Source organism: Eurytemora carolleeae, unplaced genomic scaffold (genome assembly GCF_000591075.1).
Source record: "Eurytemora carolleeae unplaced genomic scaffold, Eaff_2.0 scaffold587, whole genome shotgun sequence".
Taxonomy (NCBI): Eukaryota; Metazoa; Arthropoda; class Copepoda; order Calanoida; family Temoridae; genus Eurytemora; species Eurytemora carolleeae.
In genome coordinates this window covers 67,749-88,748 of record NW_019396667.1, presented here as the reverse complement: position 1 = coordinate 88,748, position 21,000 = coordinate 67,749, and the positions used below count along the sequence as shown (strand labels likewise).

At 31.9% G+C, this 21,000-nt stretch overlaps 3 protein-coding genes across 3 annotated transcripts in view; 1 reads left to right on the top strand and 2 right to left on the bottom strand.

Annotated features, from left to right (window-relative positions):
* The window catches only part of LOC111707129 (serine/arginine-rich splicing factor 7-like), a 31,102-nt gene extending 14,474 nt beyond the window's left edge, over window positions 1-16,628 (bottom strand). The window contains exons 1-2 of the mRNA XM_023480138.1: window positions 16,616-16,628; window positions 12,012-12,016 (exon numbers count right to left, since the gene is read on the bottom strand). The gene's annotated coding sequence lies outside the window, so the exon portion shown is untranslated. The remainder of the gene's footprint in view (window positions 1-12,011; window positions 12,017-16,615) is intronic.
* On the top strand, window positions 525-6,682 carry LOC111707138 (heparan sulfate glucosamine 3-O-sulfotransferase 1). The gene is made up of 7 exons (XM_023480146.1): window positions 525-627; window positions 1,274-1,340; window positions 2,507-2,566; window positions 3,116-3,180; window positions 4,674-4,764; window positions 5,935-5,992; window positions 6,393-6,682. The coding sequence occupies exons 4-7, from the start codon at window positions 3,124-3,126 to the stop codon at window positions 6,541-6,543; spliced, it is 357 nt and encodes a 118-aa protein (XP_023335914.1). The 5' UTR covers window positions 525-627; window positions 1,274-1,340; window positions 2,507-2,566; window positions 3,116-3,123; the 3' UTR covers window positions 6,544-6,682.
* LOC111707136 (uncharacterized) lies at window positions 8,115-19,023 on the bottom strand. The gene is made up of 11 exons (XM_023480143.1): window positions 18,986-19,023; window positions 17,750-17,807; window positions 16,585-16,666; window positions 15,745-15,814; window positions 15,222-15,318; window positions 13,508-13,586; window positions 12,995-13,124; window positions 12,765-12,835; window positions 12,166-12,223; window positions 10,292-10,379; window positions 8,115-9,002 (listed from the first exon to the last, which is right to left on the bottom strand). The coding sequence occupies exons 3-11, from the start codon at window positions 16,635-16,637 to the stop codon at window positions 8,884-8,886; spliced, it is 765 nt and encodes a 254-aa protein (XP_023335911.1). The 5' UTR covers window positions 16,638-16,666; window positions 17,750-17,807; window positions 18,986-19,023; the 3' UTR covers window positions 8,115-8,883.
* Window positions 19,024-21,000: the final 1,977 nt, after the last annotated feature.

Below are 21,000 nucleotides of genomic sequence, written 5' to 3'. Positions count from 1 at the left end.
TTCAACATCCAAAAGAAATTTTTTACTTCCTTTCAGTCTTTGCCAAAAACTTAGATTTTATGCATAATCCCTATATCTTTGCAATCCATGGTCGTTGAACTTAGATATTTCAAACTATAATTTCTGTTAGATCATATAACAAATGGAAAGATATAGGGTTAACAAAAAATGGAAAGATATAAGGTTAAGAAAATGTGAGTTTGTGGCAAAGACTCTTCTGTAATAATTCAAAAACTGCAAAAAAATTGTTTATATTGGTCTTTGTAAATCTTGCAAATTGTGAAATTATTGGACACATTTGATTATGAGTTTTTTTGACTGTCTATGTATCTTTATTATTTTCATCTTTCATTGAACATTTGAGATAGCCATCTTTTAAAGTTTGTTTTTGCATTAGGCGTTTACTCTGTGATTGAGATTGAGAGCCAATTCTATCAATTCTAACAAAATGTCCTTTCCTATATTATCAACCAAAAATTTAAAGCGATTTAGCATGACGTCATTGGTGTCCAATATGCCACCAAAGACGACATTTGGTGTTGACTGTATTTTGTCGGATAGAATGATACAAAACTGGTTCTAATAGTTCGAGATCCTGTTACGAGACTAATCAGCGATTATAACCAGGTAACTAAAGGGAAAGTTCATGATTTTTGTTCAAAGAGGGAAATTCAAATTTAAGAGTAATAAGCTATTCAATTTAAATTTGGTAATCTGCTGGGAAAAGCTTTTAAGTTCTGCAACAGATAGGAGGAAATGGGGGGGGGGAGGGGATTGAATTGATTACTTGCCTCAAACTCTAATTTTCTATACCTTATATCTTTGCAATCTGAAAACATATAATATTTATTACTATTAGATCTAATAACATTGAACTCGAGACGCTATGGGGGGGGGCGACGGCTAAAAAAACCTTTATCAAAAAAGTTAACCTATGCAATATTTCACAAGACTTAAGATTAAACAATTCCATACTGCAGGCATAACAATTATAAAGCTAAATTCATATTTATCATCGCTGAGGGTTTTGTAACTTAGAACTGTTGGCATAATTTTAATTTTACCCATCAGTCCATTCAAATGTGACAATGCCTGATTCACAACAGTACCCTTGAAACCTTGTTTATGAAAGGTATTATCAGTTTTCTAGGTTTAACAGTGTTCAATTCTGATATTTCCTTTTTGTATTCCTGAAGTAGAATTTCGCATCTTTGCATGGAGGGTTACTTGAAGTTACGACGAATAAAAAATGAAACGATGACGACATTTTTAGTTTTATCACAACTGGTTGGAGAAAGGGAAAGAGTATCCTTCTTTTGAGTCCCAATTGTTTACTCCAGGTGAAACCATTTAAATTAAAAAATCCGCCAAAATTTTACCAAAATAATTTCAAAAATCCACCAAAATGTTACGAAAAATATTTTTTTATTAGAGTTTATAAACTCACGTTAATGGCCACTGTCCAGTGATTGGTAACTTTAGACCTCATTTTGTAATTCACAAACTAAATGTAGATTCTTCGTATATGCTATTTCATTATTTTTTTTTGTGTGGATTTTTTTTAATGTTTATGTATAAAAGGTCTCTTTCGATATTTTTGACGGATTTTGATTGATTGATTAAAAAGATATAAATGAAAATTCGCTGTGGTTGGAATTTTACGTGCAAATTAAAACATATTATTTTAAATTTGATAATATACCTAAAATCAAATACTTTTCAGTAAAAATGTTAACATAGTTCCACATTTATTGAAAAATTTCAAGTGTTTTTTAATTCATCCTTGATGAAAATGATGTTCACACATATTGGATTTTTCGATCAGTGCGGCCGGAAAACCGGTTTTTTAAATTATTATTTTTAGAAACATCAGATAGCCTTAATATTGGTACCAACTACTGATATAAGGCCATTGTGAATTTATCTGTATAGTACTCCCTTTCATTTTCCTAAACACTCCCTTTAAATACACATTTTATGTCTTCTTCTTATATCCATGATGTATTAAGACAACTTGGTTGTTCTTTTAGAGTATAAAGGAACAGGACACTTCCCCCAAGCTTTAGTTTTCAGACCCTTTGCTATCTGATGTCGTTTAAACCTTTTGTTTTTCAAACTAAGAATTTTTCTATTCCACATCAAAACATCAAAGGTTTACACCATCAGGTTTCAAAATGATTAGTAAAATATAGTTATAACCAAAAAAAGTAGAAACTTTTTTTCCAACCTCTTCAAAAAACAAATTTTCAATTTAGTAATTAAGTAGGATCCGTGAAGTGTGGAATATAAAGATGAAAATTTATCAAACTTATTTAATGTCTTTATAAAGTAGTTTTACTAGTAACTTTAAAATCAACTTGTGAAGTAAAATGTTTCTGTGTGAACTGTACAATTGTTGTGTTTAATGTTCATTGAACTATGGTTTCATGGGTTCACACTGTATAAAAGTTTATTTTTGATTTTTAATAAGAAAATAAGTTTTTTTAAATCTTATTTTATTTTTAAGATGGTGAAATTGATGTAAACTACCCTCCTCTACAGAGATCTTTATACCACGTTCATCTTGGTAATTATAATAATTTTATTAACAAAAATAATAATTATTATTATAATTATAATTATTACAATAGTCAATAATTATAATTAAAAATATCTATAATTGTAATTACAATAATATTTGATAAATTACTAAAATTAGAGTAATAAAGATAATTATGATTAATGTTACTTATGAAAATAGTTTTGATACAGAAATAGTAATAACAATTCATAAAACTAGATTAAAATAAAAAGTAATAAAACCAGCCATGTAAATTATTACAATAAATTTAAAAACAGTAATATAAGTAAAAACAAGAAAAAAATTATGATTTAAGTATACTTTTTAACAAGATTTACAACGGTAATGGCAAAACAAAAAAGTTGTAGCAAAAAACATGAAAATAAAAAAATATAAACATAACTCTTTTTATCAAGAACGAACAACTATTATGATAACATAAAATATTCATATCCTTCGTCGCTTCTTCAATTACCTTTACCCATTTTTTTTTTAAATTTTACATTTTTCATTTTACACATTCAGCTTAAGTTTGAAAGAATTTTGAATGTTTAGAGAGATGGATGAAGTTCTTTCCGTTGGAGCAGATTTATATTGTGGATGGAAACTCCTTTATCAAGGTAACTTATTGTAGACAGCGGCCCAAGGAAGTTACGTGCACTTGCCGCGCTGAATTACAAGAAAGAGAGAGATTAGTATATATTTGTTAAAATAAATTCGAAATATAAGGAAGACGATTTTTCCAACTCAAATGCCGACGTTAGTTCTCTAAATGTGTGTGTACACAGGAAGCAAGCACACCACATGTGTCAAATCCCCGTTCATCCCAGCTCCCGGTATTCAGTCAGCTACAAACACTCAAGGTATTCACAACTCCGTCTCTACCCTGGCTCCTCCATGATGATGATGCAGATACTCAGCGCAATGCACCTGTTGATCTGCCCCACCAACATGAAGCTCTACATCACCCCCCATGACTCCTTCAGGCTGATGATGCAGATACTGAACTAACAGCAGGCGTGCTTATACTTCTGATCTCCCTATTAACTTCTTGAGAAGCTTACTTAGGAAACTTGTGTGCTAAAACAGGCTATAGGGGCCGAGCGCTGTTGCTAAAACAGGCTATAGGGGCCGAGCGCTGTGGCTAAAACAGGCTATAGGGGCCGAGCGCTGTGGCTAAAACAGGCTATAGGGGCCGAGCGCTGTGGCTAAAACAAGCTATAGGGGCCGAGCGCCGCGGCTCGAACAGGCTCTCTCTCTCTGTCTTGAATTTCAACGCAGCATTAGCATTTAACTTCCTTGGGATTCTGCCATTAGTATATGTGTCACACTTTTATTCAGAATTAAATTTAAAAAGTAAGACATTTTTTCTCCTTTAATTTGGTGAAAGTAACATAAATTAAATACGTATATATATATATTATATGCACATTGATTGAAATAAATCCAGTTTTTTTACAGAATAAATGTAGTCAATGTAAGTATTTAATACATCATAAATTATAAATACTATAAATTTAGACTTTAGAAAAAACGCTCTTACTCACTCTTACGCCAGATGATTGGATTTTGACTTCAGACAAATCAACTTTCAGTGGAAAATATGAATTATAATTGGCACGGTAGTTTTTGATGTAGAACCTACCAAAAGGCATTTTCATCCATTCCTCTTCATTTTCTTAACCTTCTTTATGATGAATATTCTTCAAAACGCTGCAACTAATTTGGTTTCCAGAGCACTTGTGGGCGGCTGATCATCGCGGATTTTTCATATTGGTGGATTTGCTATTTTATAAGCTGTTTAAAAAGTCTCAATTTATAGTGGACAACCTTTAGGGTATAAATTAAGAAAGGTGAAAGGTGAAAGGTGATAAAGGAAGCCTTTTATTTGATAGAGTTTGTTAATCCCAGAAATGATTGGGAAATATAAATCAAACCCAGCTAAAGCCCTTATTTGCTTCCTCAACGTGCCTCCTCGATTTGCAATTTATTATGCGTCCTCAAGTACGTCATTATTTTGCGTCCTCAAAGTGTGTCCTCATTGCGTCCTTGGCGATACTTTCTCAATGTGTGTCCTTAATTTGACCTCGACAATTATTTCAATGTTTTTAAGGAGCCTTGGGTTGAGATTGAGAGATTAGAAGAATTTCTTGGAATTCCACATGAGGTCGGGAGCCAGAACTTTTATTTTAACGAGACAAAAGGTAAGGAGATGTTAAAAGGACTATTAACGTACTTTTAACTGACACACCATTTAAAGCGGAGAATGCCCGATACACCACAGTATCTTTGAAACCTTTTTCTGATTAAAAATATGGAAGCAACGTCGTCTTCGTAGCTTAAAAATCTTTTAATTCTTGTAGGGTAACCTTTATGTCTGAAACAAGAAATGTGCAAGTCGCTTTTGAAGTTTTGAGGAGAATCAAGAAATGAAAATAATTAGTTTGCAAAAATCAAAACATCTAATTCATACTTATCACTTAATTTAGTCAGACGAAGTTTTCCAAAATACTGTGGAATAGGAAGACGACTTATAGACTCCAGATATGATTTTAAAGAGTCGAATGAACTCCTTAAATGTTTGGTTTGAACAAACCTATTTCATTAATAAATTGGATTTGAAGCCAATGGTAGAACCATTTCCTTTATACATAATATTGCACATTTACACACATTTACACATAATATTGCAAAAAATTTCGTTTTCTTACACCATATATATATATACTGACATTACCGACTTATTATTCCCCTAATTTAAGAATTTTAGGCTACTTTACTTCCCTTGGGACAACTACAACAAGTGTGTAAAAAACCACACACTGGCAACTCTGCGAAGTTTTTTGTGAAAAAATTCGCGCATTTTCATTTAAAAGTACAATAAAATTGTGTACAACTATAGAAGTACAACTGTAGAGGTCAACGCGGGTTCCCTTGGGAACTCTAGGTTAAGTAAAATTCTCTTTAGCTTCCCCGTAAAGTAGATGTAAATGATTATTGTCAGAAAAAAAAATCTTATATCTGTGAGAATTATCAATAATTTGAATAAATGTATAGGAATGTTTTTTTATACATTAAAGGCAGTGACCGGCAATGTATGGTAGTTAAACTGAGAATGTAGTATTGAGGAGAAATTTTTTAGGAATCATTTGATACCTGTGAGATGGTTTACGGTGCATATTTGTTCAGCAAGTGCGCAAACTAAATCTTAAAATCAGCTCATAGATTATTCATTTTGGGATGATTGTAAGAATCTGTTTTAAAAAAATTATTTATTAACGAAAAATAATTGATTCTAACATTGATAATTATTGAAAAAAAGAATCACTTAAAAAAATCTTATGTTATGTTCTGTAAACATTTTTCTAATTTAGGATTTTTCTGCGGGAAGGAAACTATACAAAACTTTAACTCCGACTGGACCTGCACCAGGTTACTAATTAGTTCATTAATTAAAGGGACCGTTCACATAATTTCAAGGGACATTCAATATAAAGAGGGTCATACCTGGTTCACAGGGTTTGCATTTAAACTTTTTTTATGCAGCAGAAAAAACGTTTCAAATGAATCTTTTTCAAGGTGAACTATCAACAATATCTTCCCCATCGGTGCTCAGATAAGATAGTTGATGGGTTGTAAATCAGAAATGTCACTCTTTCAATGGAGGGGCACTTGAATTTATGCCTTACCACTCCCTTTAATTATATCGATTTGATAACTGAAGTGTTTACGCATTTAAAAAAAGCATATTTTAACGTTTAAACTTAACCTATTAATCTTGGCCCCCCTTCACGCCTGATATGAATATTTCTGATAACTTGATATTTTTCAGAAACAAGTGCCTCAGTAAATCAAAAGGAAGAGCCAAGCTAGTTGTTAAGGACGACATTATGCGTCGTCTTTACACCTTTTTCGACCCTTACAATCAGCTGTTCTTCTCCTTGGTCAATAGAACAAACTTCAAGTGGGAGTATAAACCTTAGGGTTGATATTATAATTGTCTATAGTTTTTCAGGTTTAGAAATTGTAAAAATCAATTATAATTATGAGAACAAAAGAAGAAACTGATGTAAACAAATGTTCAATTCTAATCGATTGTAAAAATGTAATATAAATTTTTTTTTTTAATTTTGTGAATTTTCAAACAATGTCGTCTTTTCATTAGCCTTAAATATTTTTGCATTTGGAAAATTTACAAAAGCTTGGTCTGTCAATAATTTGTAACATTGAATTTGATCTTTGATTTAAAAAAATTGTAAAAAATAGACTAACAATTCTTTTATAATAAAATTCTTTGAATTACATTTAGCGAATTTAATTTAAATTCAAAAAATACCAGACAGCCTGTGTTTTAATTAACTATATGCTAAAAGAGTGGTTTCCATGTTATATATGCGCAGAAATACATTGAATGTTAAACATTTGCTATTTTGTTATATAATAATATAATTCGAATATTTGTTTTAGAATTAAATAAATTTATTTTTAAATGTTTTTTAAAATTAAATACAGGGTGTCCCACGAAACATGACAGTTAGTAAATAGTTTTGAATGCCTTCTTCCATATACTGTATTATATATTGAAGACTTTTTGCAGTTAAAAAAATAATATACCAGCCATATAATATCTTTATTATTCTTTTATGTATCAAACAACTTAACAAATTATGGAAGAAGACATTTTAAACTATTCACCAACTGTCATGTTTCGTGCAATACCCTGTACTTTAGTTACAAGGTAACCTGTCCAAAGGATATAAGACAAAACTTCTTTCTTTCTTTGAGAAATATTTAAAAATGATTGGGATCGTACAAATCACCATAAAATTACCCCCTGTTAAAAATAATCAAACCAACAGAAAACCAACCAGAATTATTAGAAAATTTATTCGTACATACAGAAGGGTTGAACATAGATTTGGAAGTACGTATGCCAGAGAAATATATCAATTATAGAATTGAAACATTGTTTAAATCCCAGAACAGAGGTGACATCATACAGAAACTAAGATGCAATGAAATACTAGAAACAGCAACTGCAGGTTATCAGAGAAACCAAGAATGTCACCTTCCTACACTACCTAGGAGATGAACCAGAACACTTAGATACTTCTAGGCTAATCACCACTGACCCCATTGGGGATCAAGTGGATTTCACAGAATTATTCCCAACAATATTTAAATCCATAACAGGTATCTAGTTCAAGCCACTCCAAAAATACAAACAGTACAAATCCACTTATCTAAACCAGAACAATTGGGTTACCATGAAGGCACACTCAATCATGCTGAAGAGACTGACTGACTGTATACCAGGAGAGGCGGTTTTACGGTTCATTTTTGTTCAGCAAGTGTGCAAATTTAATCTTTAAAATCCTCATAGATTGTTCATTTTTGAGGGATGATTTAAACAAAAATATTCGACCACAAAAACTAACAAATTCTACAATAAACTAAGTAGTTGTTTAGGAACAGGTTGAGAAAATAAAAGTCAACTTATCATCGAAAATAAGTAATCTTATTTAGCTATTGGATTCTATAAATTTCTCATTGTTCACAAACATTTTCTGTAGTTTCTTAGAATTTTTGAAAAGACGACATTTGAAGAATTTGAAGAAATCTTCGAACAAATTCATGAAGAAGAAGGCAAATGTAGGCACACTCAATCATATTGAAAAGGCTGACAGCCTCCTGTGCACCAGGAGTTACCGGGTCAATGGTAGATATATTATCATAAATAAAGCATGTGTGTTCGTTAATTTAGATTCATTAATATCTTTTTAACTTTAACTTTAAGATATTTCGATTTAAGCCTATGACCATTCTTTAACAATAACCTAAAAGTAACGCCACACCTGTATCGTGGCCAGGTTTGGTTTGGGAAGCCCGGAAAATTTCATTGAAGTTTTTCCCTCAGGCAGTTTTTTGGGTAACACTTCTTTTGTTCAGAAATATTATTTAGTGTGCAGTTTCTTTATTATTCTCTTTTTTCTGATTTCTTACATAAAATGTATTGACCCCAAAAATTAAATTTGCGGCTCCGCTGTTAAAACACGTTTCTTTTATTCATATTATTCATATTATCAAACTGGAAGTATTTTAAAATTGAAGACATCTTGTTTTAACTTTTGAACAGAATGTTAGGGATATATAAACATTTCTGAGGTATCTCTAAAATTCTGTTCTAAATAAAAACCAGAATGTTAGAGAAATAAACATTTCTGAGATATCTCTAATATTCTGTTTGATTTTAAACAGCATCTACATCATTTTGAAATACTTTTGCGGAAAGTTCACTATTTTAAACAAAATGTTAGGTTTTCTTATGCTGCAGGGGGGTAGATAGCTTTTCTAGCTCCACCAATCAGAGTTAAAGGAACATCTCCGCGTACAATATACTCCGGACCAGTATCTTCTATTCCATTGTTTGAGTTTCCATTTCCTAAACAATATTTAGTTTTGGTAATTTCTGACTATAGAGTTGTGGTAAGGCTCTAACTAAAATTTTGGCCCGAAACCTCTGTTGATAAAGTTTTTTTCTTCTTTAAATCACGAAACCTCTACCAACCCTGAAGAATAACACTAGTTATTATAGTGGTTATGGGGCGATTGTAATTGTGGAACAAAGACTAATCCTAAAGTATTGATCTTGAGAATTCTGAAAACTTAAACAAACTTAACAACTAAATGTTTAATCGCAGCAGCGCTCGGCCCAGATATAATCCCAGCCTAACCTAACCCACCCCACGCCATATATAACATGAGTAGATTGTATTTGTATAGTAGGTATATGTGAACAAAATCTGTGATTCTGTTATTGGTTTTGCGGTTTATTACATAATATATGTATGGATATTGTTTATTATGACCTACGATAGATGGATAACTTATCACGTGACCTAATCGTTTTACTTGAGAGTTAGAGCATTACAACAATTCCATTATAAGAATTGAACCTAATTGTTTAATTGAAAACTTTAAGATGATACTCATCATTTTTAAACTTAAAGTGAGTGTTCGGTTCGCGAAAATTGAAAGGAGGTAATGGTTTACGGCGAAAAATAATCACTTTTGATCGCTACTAATCTTACTTCTATCTGTTGCATCTATCAGGAGAAAATTGTTAAAAACGACGTATACTGAAGAACGAGCGTCCATACAAATTCAGAAAGTAGAAACATATGACTGGTGCCCTAAAAAATCAATTTAATAATCAATAATTTTTGTTCTACGCATTCGTATATAGTCAATATTTCATAATATAAATGTAATTTATTTTTATACACAATGCACTTAAAATGACTTTTTTTTGCGCTTGGTGTCTCTGACACGTGTAATCATTCAAAGCATCAAGAGCTGAGACATCTGGCGGCCAACTATTGCATTGTATACAAAACGAATATTAAATATTAGTTTTACACAAATACGTCGAAAAATAATCCATGACTTTAGGTTCTAAAATCTGAATGATTTGGTTGAAATTAAATCGATTTTTTACGATCCGAGTCGTATTATTGAAACTTTCTGAATATGTATGGACGCTACGTTCTTCATTATAAGTCGTTTTTGAAAAATTTCTCCTTATAGACGCAACAAATAGAAGTAAGATTACTAGCGATCAAAAGCGATTATTTTTCGCCGTAAGCCAATACCCCCCTGTAATTTTTCGCAAACACTCCCTTTAAACCACATTAAAACCCGATTTAAATCAAACCCCATTCATAAACTAACCTGTGAATAACCAGGTGGCTCCAACTACTACGTTAAAGAAAGCTCTAGCTTGGTCGTCAATCATATCCAACATTGGGATAGAAACTCCCTAAAATAAAAAAGGAAATGTAACTGTTCGGAATATAGTTACTCATCATAGCGCTATAGTCAGATGAGAGTGTATGTATTCTATGCAGCAAAGTAGAATGCAGTATACGCTCTCATCTGACTAGTGCATTGATAATTAACCCTATCTGGTCAGGGGGGGAGGGGGGGAGTGGGTAATATGATCCTCCCAATCGTTTTTTTTTTCGATATCTTAAAAATTAAGTAAGCTAGGAAGCTCAAATTTTCTGACTTTTTTAACTGACCCTTGCCCCCCACCTCAGGCTAAAAGTTATGCTTTTAAATCTACTGCCTAAATGCCTTATTTTGCCTATACCAGACTAAATCTGTATTTAGACCTACTTCTAGTCATTGGATTTCAACATTTTATAGCTGCTTGAAAAGCCTACGGCAAAAGTAAGCAGATTGCACAATTTTTTGTAAAGAAAGTTTTCACAGATTTTTGCACAGACGCCTTTAAAGAGTATTTGCACAATTTCACTTTTTCTTAAAAAAACACATTTAATAAATTTTGCAAATGTTTTTACACATTTTAATTCTCTGGGTCAAAGGCTTTTTAAAAATGTGTAATTTGTTGCAATTTGCACAATTATTTTATTTTCTTAATATTTTTTGCTTAACAACTAGATTTTGTAAAATATATTTGGATTTTTGAAAATTTGCCATTTTTTGGCAGACTATTGAAGCCCAAGGGCTTTCCAAAAACGTACTAATTGTTATAGATTTGTATCACAATAAGAAAATAGAGGGAGGGGGGGGGGTCAATCATCAGGCAGACAGTCAGTAAAAAAAACATCTTAATATTATGTTCAACATAACAAAAATACATCTAAATCGTAATTGTTTTTATATTTAAAGGGAGTGACTTGCTAGAAAATGGTAGTTGAGCTGAAAGTGCAGTATTGTAAAGAAAAACTTTAGTATTCATAGATAACAATTAGAAAGGTTTACACTGCAATACAATTAAAAAAATAAAGTCGTTTGTAATATTGTAATATTGCAACATTCAGCAGAATATTGTTTTTTACAATTCTTAAATTAACATGGAAAAAACATGTAACTAATACAATTCTACCAACTTCAGCAGAATACAAGCAAGTGGAGACAAATAATGAACGTATATCATTGAAAATAAGTTATCAAAATTCATTTAAAATCTTGCGAGTTTAGGCAATTCTTTCGGCTTTCTTTATGTTAATTGTGAAGACGACATTTTGAAGAAATCTGAGAATAAAATATTAGAAATAATAAAAGTAATGATGATAATGAATTCCATCGATGCTAGGGTTCTACAATAGCTTTCATTAATAATTTATTTTAAGAAATATGTTTCTTAACAGCAAATTAGTCTTTAAAATAATTCACTTACATGATTGTCCAGGTTATTAAATAATTGTAAAAAACATTTCTTATCCTGGCTGAAACACTGGTGAAATATTATGACTTTACACGCTCTTGTTAAAAATTGTAAATCATAAAAATGTTTCTTTGGTATTAAATCAATCCTAAAGTTTTTTTCTTTTCAAGTCAAGAGAGTATCTCTTAACTATAGTAGACCCAAGGACCAGGTATTGGGCGCGGCCTTTGGAAGCTTTGGAAGCGTTGGTCGGGCTGTTTGTACTTAATAAACCAAAATAGTTTTTAGAGTAAATTTACAAATGGATATTTCACGGGGTCAAATCAAAATAATATCAAAAGGGAGATTTTTTGTTTATGGATTTGTTGTGTCTTCCAGAGAGAGAAAAATGTATGTTTTGAATTTAACTCACATCTTCTGAGGTATATGATCTGTACAGCATGGTGGCTCCCTTTACTCCGTTTGCATATCTAAATATATTTTATATTTTTATTTACGTTTAAACTCGACCCTTCAGAAAGTAAAATTTTGTTCAAAAAGTATCTAAAATGACGCCTGAAAACTCTGTTTATAAATAAATTCAATAAATTGGAGATAGGTTGCTTAACTATCTACAACCAGTTCAAATCATGAATCACCATGAATTCAAATCCTCACGAATCTTTAACTTTAAATCCTTCAGTTGATTTAATAAAATGCTATCGTAAAAAAATTCAAAGTTAAATATTTTTTTTAATTTTAATATTATATTGACATTTTATACATCGACACAAAAAAGATTTAATTTTTTTTATGAATTCTTTAAAAGAACTGCGGATTTAGCAGCAGAAACAGGGAAGAAAATTAGCAACTTATCTCCTTCTAACTTTGAAAAACGACAATATCTTCCTCATTTTCACTCAGACATAGGTTTTAAAGGTACCATTGTGAATTGGAAAGACAACTATATGATTAAAATTAAGCCAAAAGTTCCTATAGATTACCTAGCAATAGATAAATGTTTTTATTCACCTTTCGTCTGTCAGATGACTGTTCATATCACAAAAAGATTGAGAACACTGAGAGTTCGCACATCCAAAAGACTAAAAAACAAACAAAGTTTAAATTTTCAAAATTTAAAAAAAGGTTTAAATGTAGAAATGATTTTTAAGATAATTTTTATCAGACAAATATCTAAAATGAAATTGAGTTTTTGCCACAAACTCAAATTTTCGAATTTATAAATACAATAAATATCTTACAGCTGGACAGTCTGTGACCCCTGAGGCAGTGAGGCTTGTGAGGTTTGTTCGAACAGCCTCGTTAAAGACGACATCCCATTCCTCTCCTGCACAGAGGTCGTTATCTCCCTCAAACTTGCAGAACTCAAAACTAAATATCGTTTTTATGATAAAAATGAAAATGCTGAGAGCGGAAAGTGTTTCTTATAAATAAACATCTCAACTAAGCTAAGAATCATCTTTTTCACGTACAAAGATATTGTGTAAGTAATCCAGTTGGATATGATATAAGATATAACCATCGTTAAAATTAAAATTGTTACTCCTGTTCTAAAGATTATGGGAGAGATGATAAAGAACTCGAGTTTTGGTATTATGCTGATTCAAAGACAGATAATTTACAGACTTATATAGATAGTTTCATAAATAATCAAAAATAATGTTAATCATTGATATAATGACTATGCATAATGCATGTTTTGTAGAAATACTTGCCATGTTTTTTTGAATTCTTTAAAATGTTATAAAAATTACCTCTGAAGATATCCGAATAAATTGGACCAGGTAGGTTGGAAAGGAGAGAAAGGAAATGAGTTCCCAGATTTAGAGAAAACTGAAAACAAAATATTTTCTGAAAGATGATCTGGCTGGATGTTTTCAAGAAAGAAAGAAAGAAAGAAAGAAAGAAAGAAAGAAAGAAAGAAAGGAAAGAAAAAAATAGCTATTTGTAGAAATACAGAAAATAATACAAGGAAGAAACAGGGTTCAGAGTTGATTCTTTTAAATATCCACAATGTTTACCATCAGCTGATTAATATCCACCATATTTACCTTTCAGCTGATTAATATCGGCCATATTTACCTGTCAGTTGATTAATATTCATCTTATTTATTTGTCAGTTGATTAACATCCGCCATATTTACAGGGGCGTACGAGGGCTTTTGTTTAGGGGGGGCACAAATTGCGCGCGTAAGCGTGCAAAAAAAATTTTTTGGTCCCCCCCCTTGGCAACATTGGTCCCCCCCTTAAAAACCCCTTTTTTGAAAAAATATTAATACCTTTTTTAAATTTTTTTTGCCCCCCCCTCTCCCACCTGGACTTATTTTGTTCACCATAAAAATACACCAAAAAGACTACTTTTTTGAGTGTTACTAACCTTAGAGTCTAAAAATTATTCCTTTGCTTGAAAAACTAACTTTTTGACTTTATAAATTTATCACTTAACTCCATCACAGCTAACCAAATCAATAATCACAGCATCATTAAAAATTATTTTTTTACGAATAAACGAAATTTCTTCTGAAATTTTTAGATAGAATTTACTCAATCTACATTTTAACCAAATCTTTTAAGCTACAATTTTCTGGGATTTGCTTGCACAAACATTTCAATGATTTTTTTCAGTAGAGAGCTCAGACAGCCTTATAGGGTGTAAAGCTATAAGTGCAAGATCGTTAAGTCTGCTCTCCGTCATAATACATCTTGTGTAAAAAAGTATTCTCTTTAGAAGGCTAAAACTTTTCTCTCCTTGTATTAACAGTGAATTTAGACAAATCCTTAGTCTTTGTCATTGTCAGGTGTTACTTTCTAAACGTAGTTTCCTTTTAATTTTGTATTTTTGGAACTCCCAGGGGGGGCAAGAGAACTACTGCCCCCCCCCCCTAGGTACACCACTGTGCCTGACCTGAGGAAGGGAAATGCAAGCAGATGTAATATTAAAAGAGCCTCCCCCATGGATGCCCCCCCTCAGCCTCTCAGGGGGGGCACGCGTAGAGGGGGGCGGGGGGCGCGGCCCCCCCCCTCGTACGCCCCTGCATATTTACCTGTCAACTCAATATTATCTGCCATATTTACCTGTTAGCGGATTAATGTCCGCAACATTTACCTATCAGTTCATTAATTTCCGTCATATTTACCTGTCAGCTGATTCATGTCTGCCATATTTAACATTTAGCTGATTGTTATCAGCAATATTTATCTTTAGCTGATAAATATCCGCCATATTTACCTTTCAGCTGATTAACATCTGTCATATTTAACTTTTAGCTGTTCAATATCCGTCATATTTATCTGTCAGTAGGTTAAAATCCGCCAAATTTACCCGTCAGCTGATTAATATCCGCCATATTTACCTGTAAGCTGATAATTAACATCCTTCATATTTACCTTTATCCGCAATATTTATCTGTTAGCTGATAAATATCCGTCTTGATTAACGTTCAGCTGATTAATATCCGCAATATTTACCTGTCAGCTGATACCGGTGAGCATCATCGACAGCTGAATTATCAAAACCAACATATTTCATGATTGCCTCTGCAAATGCTTTTGGGTCCTGATTTTCCTAAACAATATTAATCTTTAGTCCCTGGACTTTTGACATATTGCAATTTTGTACAAAAGTTAAGTATGCAGTCTTCAGTATAAATATTGGCATGAAAGAAACTGAAAGAAAGAAATACAAAAACCAAATAATTAATTAGAAAGAAAAACAAAACAAACAAAGAAAGAAGGAAAACAACAAAAATATTTTCCTGAACAATATTAATCTTTAGTCCCTGGACTTTTGACAAATTGCAATTTTGCAAATAAATATTGCCAAGAGGACACAAGTTGAAAATACCAAGAAGGAACGGAAAACATAAAAGAGACGAAGTCTTGAAATGTTTAAGTCTATTGTATTATATTTCTTTTTGGGCTATTTTCATTTAAAGATGTTTTTAAATTGATAAACATTTATTCTACAGCAACTTCTTATCTTTAATTTTACCTGGGCCATTCTCCAATAGACATCCATAGAATAGCTTCCACCCGCCCAAGTCCAGAAGTTCCCATACTGACTAAACAGTGGACTGAAGACTTTATGTCGTAGACTGTAGAGTGTATAACATAGACCTTATAGACCGTAGACCATAGAAGATAGACCTTATAGACTGTGACCATAGACTGTAGACTGTAGACTGTAGACTGTAGACTGTAGACTGTAGACTGTAGACTGTAGACTGCAGATGGTAGACCATAGACAATCGACTTACGGCTGTAGACCATAGACCGTATACTGTAGACTGTAGACCATAGACTGTAGATCTTAGACTGTAGACCGTAGACTGTAGACTGTAGACCATAGACTGTAGACTATAGACTGTAGACCGTAGACTGTTGACCATAAACCGTAGACCATCAACCTTAGACCGTTGACCTTAGACCATTGACTTTAGACCATATACCGAAGACCTTAGAACATAGACTGTGGACCATATACCATAGACCATAGACCATTGGCCGTAGACTGTAGATCGTAGACCATAGACTGTAGACAGCAGACTTTAGACCGTAGACCATAGACCGTAGACCGTAGACCATAGACTGTAGACCGTAGACCATAAACCGTAGACCGTAGACCATAGACCATAGATCGTAGACCATAGACCATAGACCGTAGACCGTAGACCGTAGACCGTAGACCGTAGACCGTAGACCGTAGACCGTAGACCTTAAACCCTGGACTCTAGACCCTAAACCCCACACTGTAGATTGTAGAAAGTAGACAGTAAGCAGTAGACAGTAGACAGCAGACAGTAGACAGTAGACAGTAGACAATTAAATCTACCTAAGAGCTACTGGATCTGTATCTTCTGTACGAAGAGAATCAAATCTTATCATTAGATCTTCATCAGCACATTGGAAATCACCTGAACGGAATTTATTAAACTAGAATTTTAAAGAGAGTATTCGCGAAAATGGAAGGGGGTAAAGGCTGATCATGAATTGAGTTGTATAGCAATCACACCTAATTTACTTTTAATGGATGCGTGTATAAAGAGAAAACGACTCATATCGAATAGTGTAGAACCTATGCAAATTCACGAAGTTGCATTATCTTACTGACCCAGGCCGCAGATAATTCAAGTTATAATTGTCGAATTCAATTAGGAGCATTCCTATGTAGTTTAAATATTATAATATTCTTATCTTTTAATATATGATGTACTTTTCAGGACGATCTCTCCCAATTGTAATCCTAGCCTTATCGAATAAATTGTTAAAGAAATTCAAAATTTTTGTTAAAAAGAATTGAATAATACTGCCCAACGCCAAAGTTAAATTGTTAATTTTCAAACTATAAATGATAAAACAAATTGTGTTATAACAACATCAAATGCACATAAGATTGCTTCCTTTTTAAAAACTGAAAATTCAGGATTGTTAAATGTTCGATTTTTAAAAGTCGATTTTGTATTCATTTGTGTTGAATTGGAAGAAAAATCCGTGATATTTAATAAGAAAATCTTCCAATTTCTTACGAACTGTCGGACATTTGATAACTCTCGAAGATACAATGGCTACACCCAGAAAAAATGACAGGTCTTCCTTGAACAGATCAAAGATTGTCAAAAATACGGCATATTTCTCCTTTTTTCTGCATCGTCTTCTTTAAATATTTTCTTATTATGATTTCTGAACACTTGTTATAATTTTAAAGGACTCTTGATATATGAGAAGATCTTGTAGAATACAATTCCAGCTTTTATAATATTAAATTCGTTCCTTATGTAATGTAAAAAGTCAAATATTGTCCAAATATCAGGTTCAAAGTTTGGAAGTTGTGTAAGAAGCAGAGAAAAATTAACAATGCTGGAGAATGGAATTAACTATTTTCTTTATTAAATGTCATGTTAAAACGAGTTTGTAAATATTATTCTCTTTTTGTTTTAACTTTTGATGTTATGTTTTACACTTAAAAAAGCGACTTTGAAAAATCCGCCTCAGTTTACCTCCTGCCAGGGCTTCCGAAACCAGTCTATCCAACCACTCCTGGGGGTCAGGGATACACTGAAAACAAAAAAAAATCCTTTATTCATTTTGATTTTAAATTTTTTACTTTACTTTAAACTTTTAAAATCGTCATTTATTAACTCGTCATTTTTTTTGTATGAAGACGATAAATTTTGATTTTGGAATTTCCAGACTGTGCTTTTTTTAAATATCCTGAAAAGCTTTATCTGAAGATGAACGCTTGAGATATCAGATATTCAACTTTAGTTTAAAAACTGATTGCGGTTTCCCAATTAAATAGCTTGCATTTTTACACTTCAGAAACGATGGAAAATGTTAGGATTAAACACATTTTTGAAAACTAGAAAGAACGAAAATATCTTCCATATTGATCAGATAAAGGTGTAACTAATACATGACACTCTTGAAGCAGAGGATAACTTGAAAAAACGTTTACAGTCCATTTAAAGGGAGTGACCGGCTATGTAAGGTAGTTAAACTAAGTATGCAGTAATGTGGACAAATTTTTAGGATTCATTTGAGACATATAAAACTTTTCCAGGATGTTTAATTACTGAGATTGATTGCATGGTCGACGTTCAAAACCATGAATTTTGGTGGGTACGTTTCAGGATTAAATAACGACGACGAAAAATAAAGTAAAAATTTTACAGTAAACTAATGAGATTGTTAGGAACATATTTCTCAAAAGAAATTTGTCAATAAATAATGCTAGAATAAATTATTTTGTTTTCATCATTATATTGAATTTCTAATTTTCTTTGAATTTATTCGCAGATTTCTTCAAATTCTTCAAATGTCGTTTTTTTCAATAATAATTCCAGAAAATCTACAGAATATCTTTGTGAATAATGAGAAACTAGAATAATGAGAAAATAGAAGCTAATAGTTGAACAAGATTATTTAGTTTCGATGATAAGCTCAATTTTTATTTTCTCAACATGTTCCTAAACAACTAATTAGATTACTTTAGAATTTTGTTTACATTTTTGTCGTCGTTATTTAATAATTAAAACAAAAACAATTCTGAAAATGTATCCACCCAAAAGTACGATTTTGAACGTCGACTTTGCGCTCTAACTCAGGATTTAAAGATATTTAAAAAGTTTTATAAGTCTCAAATGAATCCTTAAAAATTTTTCCACAACACTGCATACTCAGTTCAACTATCTTACATAGCTGGTCTATCCCTTTAAAATTATTTAAAATTTAACCTGAGCGGCGGCTGTTGAAAACAAAAATAAAAGACCTAAATTATTAATCATATTTTTTTCCTCTGCGAAGTGAAACAGACATCTCTTGGATTATATACCCGGCCAGGGGATTAACACTTCAATGTAAATCAAACAGGACATTGAATAAACCTGACGGCGAAACTTTTAAATCTTAAAGTGACTGTCATTGTAATTTACAAGGCAACCTTAACATTTTTAACTGATCAATAATGTGGAAGATAATGACGGTTTTCTAGCTTGAAGGGTGTTTAAATCTGTGACTTTAGCACTAAGGCAGTTTCTTACATTATTATAGACAAAAGGGGACAACTTTATACTTATTAAAGTTTTAAAGCCATTGATTTAAAGGTTTACGCAGTCGCTGAACCTTTAAAAGTTTCGACCATTGTTGAGATTAAAGGTTTTATCATGTCTTTTACAGTGTTGTAATCCATGCTAATTCTATGAATGTAAATCAAACTAAATTTTTGACAAATCTGTTTTTGTTTGTTTAAAAACAAAAATCAAGAACTGAACCACGGGCTTTTAAAGTATGTATTACAAAACATCGTGAAGGGAAAATACTTTGAGAAAAGTTGTTGTATAAGTACATAGATCCAGACTGCTATGTAATATTGTTATATAAGTAAATAGATACAGACTGCTATGAAATATTGTTGTATAAGTACATAGATCCAGACTGCTATGTAATATTGTTATATAAGTACATAGATCCAGACTGCTATGTAATATTGTTGTATAAGTACATAGATCCAGACTGCTATGTAATATTGTTGTATAAGTACATAGATCCAGACTGCTATGTAATATTGTTATATAAGTACATAGATCCAGACTGCTATGAAATATTGTTGTATAAGTACATAGATCCAGACTGCTATGTAATATTGTTGTATAAGTACATAGATCCAGACTGCTATGTAATATTGTTGTATAAGTACATAGATCCAGACTGCCATGAAATATTGTTGTATAAGTACATAGATCCAGACTTCTATAAAAATTGTTGTATAAGTACATAGATCCAGACTGCTATGAAATATTGTTGTATAAGTACATAAATCCAGACTGCTATGAAATATTGTTGTACAAGTACATAGATCCAGACTGCTATGTAATATTGTTGTATACGCACATAGATCCAGACTGCTATGTAAAGTTGCATAATTTTTAAAAATTGGATTGACTTAAAAGTGTTATAGTTTAAGAAAATTTTAATGTTTAGAATAAACAATAATGAACGGAATTAAGTCTTTGCCACCAACTCAAATTTTCAAATTTTTTATCTTTGCAACCCGATGGTTTAAACCTTTGATATTTTAAACTTATATTTTCTGATCCATAGAAATCAACCATAGAATCATAGATTCTGGACAAATTTCCTAATAACTCCGTCAATTTTGTAGGTTTTTTACCTGGTAGTCTACATTTTGGAAATCCTAAGACTGGTAGTTTTCGTTGTTAAATGTTTTAACTGTGATACCACAACATTTTGTTTACGCAATAATCTTGCATGGAACAAAGTCGTAATTAAATTCCTATGTTTATTGGGACACCCTGTATATTGTATTTTCATTCTATCGACTGAAGAATATAAATTAGTGGCTAGAAGTTGGTCTGAATTGAGAAGTGGGAAGAGAGCTGATATTACTAAACTTGAAAATCCACGAAATCTTAATTTCAAACTTTTCATCTTCAATATACAATACAGGGTTATCTACAAAAATTACGAAATTTATTAAGTATTTTTTCTTACAATGGTCTCCAGATATATCAATAGAATTAAGACGACTTTCTATTACAGCTCATTTCAAAAGTCATGGAGATTTATTTAGATCCGTAAAGGCCTTTTCTGAAGAAAGGCTTGCCACGCAGAAAAAACTTTTTGGGACAGAATTGCCAGACCAATTTTAAGCGGAATAAACTATCCGAAATTTTTTTCAACATTTTACACCTAGCCATAGTATTTCTGTGTAGTATTCATTGGGGAAAAT

Excerpts from the sequence above, each read along its gene's own strand:
- LOC111707138 (XM_023480146.1), top strand. The coding sequence starts at position 3,124 with ATGAAGTTCTTTCCGTTGGAGCAGATTTATATTGTGGATGGAAACTCC. Across the intron at positions 3,181-4,673 it reads ATGGAAACTCCTTTATCAAG|GAGCCTTGGGTTGAGATTGA; the intron begins GTAACTTATTGT and ends AATGTTTTTAAG. Across the intron at positions 4,765-5,934 it reads TTATTTTAACGAGACAAAAG|GATTTTTCTGCGGGAAGGAA; the intron begins GTAAGGAGATGT and ends TTTCTAATTTAG.
- LOC111707136 (XM_023480143.1), bottom strand. The coding sequence starts at position 16,637 with ATGATAAGATTTGATTCTCTTCGTACAGAAGATACAGATCCAGTAGCT. Across the intron at positions 15,319-15,744 it reads TCTATTGGAGAATGGCCCAG|GAAAATCAGGACCCAAAAGC; the intron begins GTAAAATTAAAG and ends AATATTGTTTAG. Across the intron at positions 12,224-12,764 it reads AGTCATCTGACAGACGAAAG|ATATGCAAACGGAGTAAAGG; the intron begins GTGAATAAAAAC and ends AAATATATTTAG.